The sequence below is a fragment of the Gracilinanus agilis genome, chromosome X (genome assembly GCF_016433145.1).
Source record: "Gracilinanus agilis isolate LMUSP501 chromosome X, AgileGrace, whole genome shotgun sequence".
Taxonomy (NCBI): Eukaryota; Metazoa; Chordata; class Mammalia; order Didelphimorphia; family Didelphidae; genus Gracilinanus; species Gracilinanus agilis.
The window spans coordinates 64,279,382-64,285,430 of NC_058136.1; the positions used below are offsets into that span (position 1 = coordinate 64,279,382).

At 52.2% G+C, this 6,049-nt stretch overlaps 1 protein-coding gene across 1 annotated transcript in view; it reads right to left on the reverse strand.

The window, feature by feature from the left end:
• TSC22D3 (TSC22 domain family member 3) overlaps nt 1–1,007 on the reverse strand; it is a 54,613-nt gene extending 53,606 nt beyond the window's left edge. Inside the window, exon 1 of the mRNA XM_044682782.1 lies at nt 494–1,007. Within this exon, the coding sequence (XP_044538717.1) occupies nt 494–834 (341 nt within the window). The 5' untranslated portion in view covers nt 835–1,007. The remainder of the gene's footprint in view (nt 1–493) is intronic.
• Nucleotides 1,008–6,049: the final 5,042 nt, after the last annotated feature.

Genomic DNA, 6,049 nt, shown 5'->3' on the forward strand with positions numbered 1-6,049 from the left:
GCGCCTGTGAAATCCCACGGCTTGGCTTTTGGATATTTAGAAACAGTTTCGAGAAGGGGCCCCTCGGCCCCCCCCCAAAGACCAGGAGCCCCCCCGCGTGCCCTTCCACGCCTTCCGAAGGCTGGATTGGCCGCCTCCCTCTCTGGGGCTGGGATCCCGGGACTTTGACAAATGACTCGGCTTCTGGGGACCTCAGTTTCCTCGCCTGTAAGTGGGGGAGGGGGGCTCTGCGGGCCTGGCACCCTAGGATAGCGGCCGGCCTTGCTCCCCGAGGGCACCCTGGGGAGAGAAAGCCCGAGAGTGGGACCGAAGGGAAGCCGAGGGCAGACATCGGCATCCCGGCCGCCGCGGGTACTGCTTAGGACGACCATGCCGGCGGAAAGCACGAAAGCCCCGAGGCTCCCCTTCCCTCCCCCGCCTGGCCGCCTGGCCTCTGGACCTCGGCGGAACTGGGCGCCCGGACGCGCTGCGCCGCACCGCGCCGCTCACCCACCTGTGGAAGAAGAGCAGGATGGACAGCATGGTCTGGTCGATGTTGCGGTTGCAGATGCCCTCGTTGAGCAGGTAGCAGGGGTCGCGGACCACCGGCTCCAGCGAGTCCTGCCGCATGATCCGGTTCAGCTTGTCGGCGTTCAGGTTGGCGAAGAGCAGCTGTTCTCGCAGCTGCCGAAAGTTGCTCACGCTGGGGCTGGCCAGGGAGCCGCTGCTCCCGCCGGGGCGGCCGCCGCCGCTGCCGTCGCCGCTGCCGCTGCCGCCGTCCTCTTGGCCGCTGCGGCTGGCCAGGTCCAGGCAGCAGGTGCAGCAGTCTAGCCCTACGGGGGAGGACAGGGCCATCGTGGCTCGCTCGGGAGAGCGCCGCCCCGGCTCCTCGCCGAGCCTCGTCCGGGCCGAGCTGGTCGGGGCCAACGTCGCCGAGTGGCCCGCGGAGGCGATCCGATCCTCCGGGCGGCCGCTCTGCTGCTGCTCTCTGGTGCCGCGGCCCCCAGACGCGCAGCCCGAGTTTCTCAACTTACCACCCAGACTCCGGATTGGACCTGCAGCGGCAGTGGGAAGACTCCCAGGCGCGGCTGGGGAGGGGGCGGGGGCTGGCCGGGGGGCGGAGTGCAGGCCAGACCCAGGGGAAGCCTCCTTCCTCCCGAGGTCCGGGGCCAGAGCGAGCGGGAGACCGGGAGACCGAGCGCCACAGAGACACGCAGAGACACAGAGAGCGAGAGGCAGAGAGACACAGAGAGAGACAGAGAGAGCGCGCGCGCGCTACACACTGCGGAGCCACCAGAGGGCTGTGACAGCGTGTAAATCACTCCTGGAGGGCAGGAAGAAAGTTAGCAGCAGCTGCTTAGAGGTCCCTCGGCCCGGTGTGCAGCCCAGAATCCCCCTCCGGAGCTGCCGTGCGGAGGGGCTGCTCTCTCCTCCCTCGCCCCGGCTCCCTCTCTCACTTCAGAGAGCGAGCGAGCTTAGAGCACCTTCCCTTCCCGCCCGGGCCCTGGAGAGGAAGGCAGCAAGAGGAGGGAGGAGAAGGCCCTGGCTCCAGCCCTGGCCCTGATGCCAGTTTGCCTCGGTGAGGAGGGCAGGGAATCTTTCACTGCTCGGCCCTGCAGAGCGCTGCAGCACACACGGCACAGTTCTCGGCACACAGCTTAAAGGGGGGGGGGGGGCGGCGGGGTATTTCCTTCTGGCCTTCTGCCTCCAGCGGGTCTTCCCCACCAGAGGCACCTGATAGAAGATTCAGCTTCTACCTGCCACAGGGCTAGGAAGTGTCTCTTCACCAAGGATGGCCTCTCTGCCCCGGCCCTCCTTTCCCTGCTGTGGCAGTCCAAAACCTATTGATCAGCCCAGTAAAGGGCTTCAAAAACACTCAGTGGTCTTGGTTCTGACCCAGGGTCCTGTTTCCTTCCAAGGGTCTTCCTTCCTTCTCCCTCAGATTACCACTTGCACAGCTGGAGCACACCCTGGGAGAGTTGTTGTTTGTCCCTCACCAGTTCAATAGTAAGCGACTAGAAGAATCCCGAACAACTATTTACCCCAACTGGCATTCTCCAGGTTTGGGGCCCGACTCTCTCCTTGAGGCAACCAACAAAGCCAGTGGGTCTGGCCTTGGACTCCACCAAGCAGAATGTGCTTGGCTACTTAGACACCAGTACCGAGGCGTGTGCGTGGTGGGAAGGTGGGGGAAGCCTTGTGTTTCTGGCCCATGTTATTGTTGTTCTGGATTATTGAGTTCAACTTTGCCCTGTTGGCAAGGAAGGCCCTCTGCCCAGTCACACCCAGTTATGCTCAGTTGTGCAGTCATAATAATAATAAGAATAAGAAGAATAATGCTGCTCCTGATAACAATCATTGACATTTCTATAGAGTTTTGAGATTTACAAAGTGGTCTTCCCAACAACCCAATGACATAAATAATCTTCTCATAGCCATTCTACAGATGAAGAAACAGAGGGTCTGAGAGGTTAAATGACTTACTTAGGGCTACATATACACGAAGGGTGGAAATCGGGGAGGCAGCGAGGGTATAGTGTATGGAGTGCTAGACCGGGAGTCAGGAAGGTGTTGGTTCAAATCCCACCTCAGACAAAGCCTAGCTGTGTGACCCCAGGCAAGTCATTTAACTGCTCTGTTTCCCCATCTGTAAATTGAGTGGATTGGCCTCTGACTCTAAGTCTAGGATCCCAATGGGCTCCAAGTCCAGGGCTCTATGAAGCCAAACATCATTGATTTGTTCATACTTTCGATGACAGAATTTGGATTCCAGAATGAAGCACAGGTGGTCCCCGGGGTGATCGGGGCTGCCTGTCCAGCTTGCGGCTCACACGCCCGGGTTATTCTGGACTCATCTAGGATGGTCTTTGTATCGGGAAGCCATTGAGGATGTCCAGTTCTCAGGAGGACCTTATTGCCACCTTTCCGGGCCCTACCATCGTCGAGGCAGGAAGCCGGTGTCCCCCCAGAGGCAGGAGCAAGGCCGGGTACCATGTAGGGCCTGGGACCTGACCATACTTAAATACTCAGAAGAGAATGGATTTGTGTTGGGCAATAGCTCAGCTTGGGTAGACTCTTGTCTTGTAGAGGGACAACAGGAGCTCCCATAGCAGCAAGGCCTCTGGGCCCACAGAATGCTACCAGGACAATTACAGACACCAGGAAAGGCCTCTGCTAGGTAGTGGGGGGAAGAAATGGGGCAGAGGGGCTGGCACTGGTGGAGAAGATGTGAAAGTGAGATCCAGGGAGGGAATACAAATGTTGCCAAGTGACCGAGGATTTCTATTACCGAAGTCGCCACCCACCCAGCTCCTCCCAGATGCGTGGCTCAAGGGGCCAGCTCAATCCATGTACATCTCACGATTGGCCATTTCCACTGAGTCTTTTCTCCCCTCACCCCAGCCATCTGTCCAAGCTCCAATAATGCACATGATATCGTAGTAGAAGAAATTTCCATAAAACAGCACCCAAAGCAAAGACAAATGGAACCAAGAGGGGAACGCTATCACCACTGCCTCCCAGATCTCCTGGAACTGGCAGCTGCAAGTCTACTCTCCCACACTCTTCTATCTTGAACCCACAGGAACAGGGAGAGCAAGGAAGCGAGCTCACCTCTCAACGAGCTCTCCTTTCTTCCCAACGCCAGGAGGGGAAGGATTTTCCCTTTTCCTTTACTGACTTCTTTTTCAGTAACTCGGAGGAACCGTTTCTGACCATTGTTTCGGGCCATTCTGTCATTCGGATCCCTTCCCAGGGAAGATCCCTGATAAACCGGAGGGTGTTCATATTCAGGCGCCAGGATAGGAAAGAAATGTTCTCTTCGTTTGTTTTTCTCAGTTTTGACCTTCTTTTCGTGAAGACCTTTTGCTAGTGTTCTATTAGGTTTGATCTTGGGAACTGGAGAAGACAGGAGTTGGAGGGCCCGAAACATTGGTTCCGATCCGGCCTCGGATGCTTCCGAGCCGGGTGACCCTGGGGGAGTCATGTAACCCTCATTGCCTAGCTGGTACCATTGATATTGATTCTAAGACTGAGGGTAAGGGTTTAAACAAAAAAGAGTGTGATCTAGTGGAAAGAGTGCTAGTTGTGGGTTGCAGTTCTCATCCTTTCACCTGCGTGGCCTTGGATAAGTCATTGGACTTCCCCTGGGCCTCGGGTTGTTCACCTGTAAAAGAAATGCATTGGAGGAGGCTGGTTCCAGCTCAGAAATCAGTCTAGGTGTTTGGAAGGCTGTCACATGGAAGAAGGATTAGATTTGTTCTGCTTGGCCCCACAGGGCTGAACCAGGGAGGGGCCAGCTAGGTGGAGCAGTTCAGATGCATATTTACACTTGATTTACTAGTAGGTGCTTTCATGAAGCTGTTATCTCCCTTGAATCTTCCCAACACTTTGCCCGAGCTGTTAGCCCTGTTGTACAGGCACAAAACCAACTGACCTAAGGAAGGGGGCTGAAGGGATCGGCCCACGATCACACAGACTGTCACCCAGGCCTTCCCCACTCCAAATGAACCATGAATTTGACTCTTCTGGACCCTGGGCATAGCCATCCTGTCTGCCTTCCTTCCCCAGTTCACGTCTACAGTTAAGGGAACAGGGGCACACAGAGCTCAAGTGACTTGTCCAGGGTCACCCCGTTGGAAGTGTCTGAGGTCACATTCGAACTGAAGTCTTTCTGACTCCATGTCCAGCACTATCCACCAGTCCACCCAGCACAAATACTGCCTTTCAAAACATAAGGAAACACTTGGCGGCACTCCGAGGAGGGAGCAACCTGCTTCAGGAGCTCAGGCTCCTCCCTCCTGGAGGGCTTAAAAAGAGTTCCGGTGGCCCCCTGGGGGGTTTACGCAGAAACCCCTCCCTCAGGCTAGCCTCCCTGATCTCAGAGGTCTCTTCCAGTGTGCAGAGTCAGTGATTTCTAAGGGGGCAACAGAGCACCTTGGCAAGAACCCAAGTTCTGAAGTCACAAGATCTGGGTTCCGATCCTGCCTCTGTTGATTAGCCACATCCTTTCTCTTCCCCGGCCTCATTTTCCTACTCTGTAAAAGAAGGCAGTTGGACTAGCTGGTCTCTGAGAGCTCTGCCAGCTCTAGATGGAAGATCCTGTAACCAGAATCAGCTTCGATTCTGAAATGTCCCAGGTTATACTGCCACCTTGTGGCCAAAGCGTTAAACACGTGTTCCCAAGTCAAGGGAGGTATAGACACCCGGGAGAAGATTTTCCCAACTAAAAATTGGGAGAGCCTGACAAATGCTCGTTAAAATACAGGTATCCCTTCCACATTGCCATTCTCCCTACCATGGTTTCAATATAGCTCCCAGCAGCATCAGAAGTTAAATGGCAATTTGGGGGAGTTTTGTGGAAATCACACCAGCAGATGACACAGAAAAAGTTAAAAAACTCAGAAATGTGTAAAATGGTATTTATATTATATCACTATTATATCGTATCATATATCACATTATATTACACTACATCATATCATATTATATATCATATAGTGTATCATATATCACATCATATGTCATATTACATATCGTATCATATTGCATATCATATCACATTATATCACATCATATTATATCATATTGTATCACATCATATTATATATCATATTGTATATCATATCCTGTTGTATCATATCACATTATATCATATCATATTGTATATCATATCCTGTTGTATCATATCACATTATATCATATCATATTGTATATCATATCATGTTGTATCATATCATGTTATATCATATCATATTGTACATTATATCATGTTACATCATATATTATATCATATCATATGGTATCATATATTGCATCATATCATATGACACCATATTATTTCATATCATGTATCATATCACATTATATCATGTCATAGTGTATCATATTGTATATCATATTATATTGTATTACATCATATTATATAATTAGTATTATATAACTAGTATAAAAATAAAATAGTATAGTTTTGTACAATAGTAACCTATTTTCTCTTTTAATATCATATATATACACAGTAAACATGCCATAAAAGAAACTGAAAAAATTCCAACTTCTTCTCTGGTCTGAA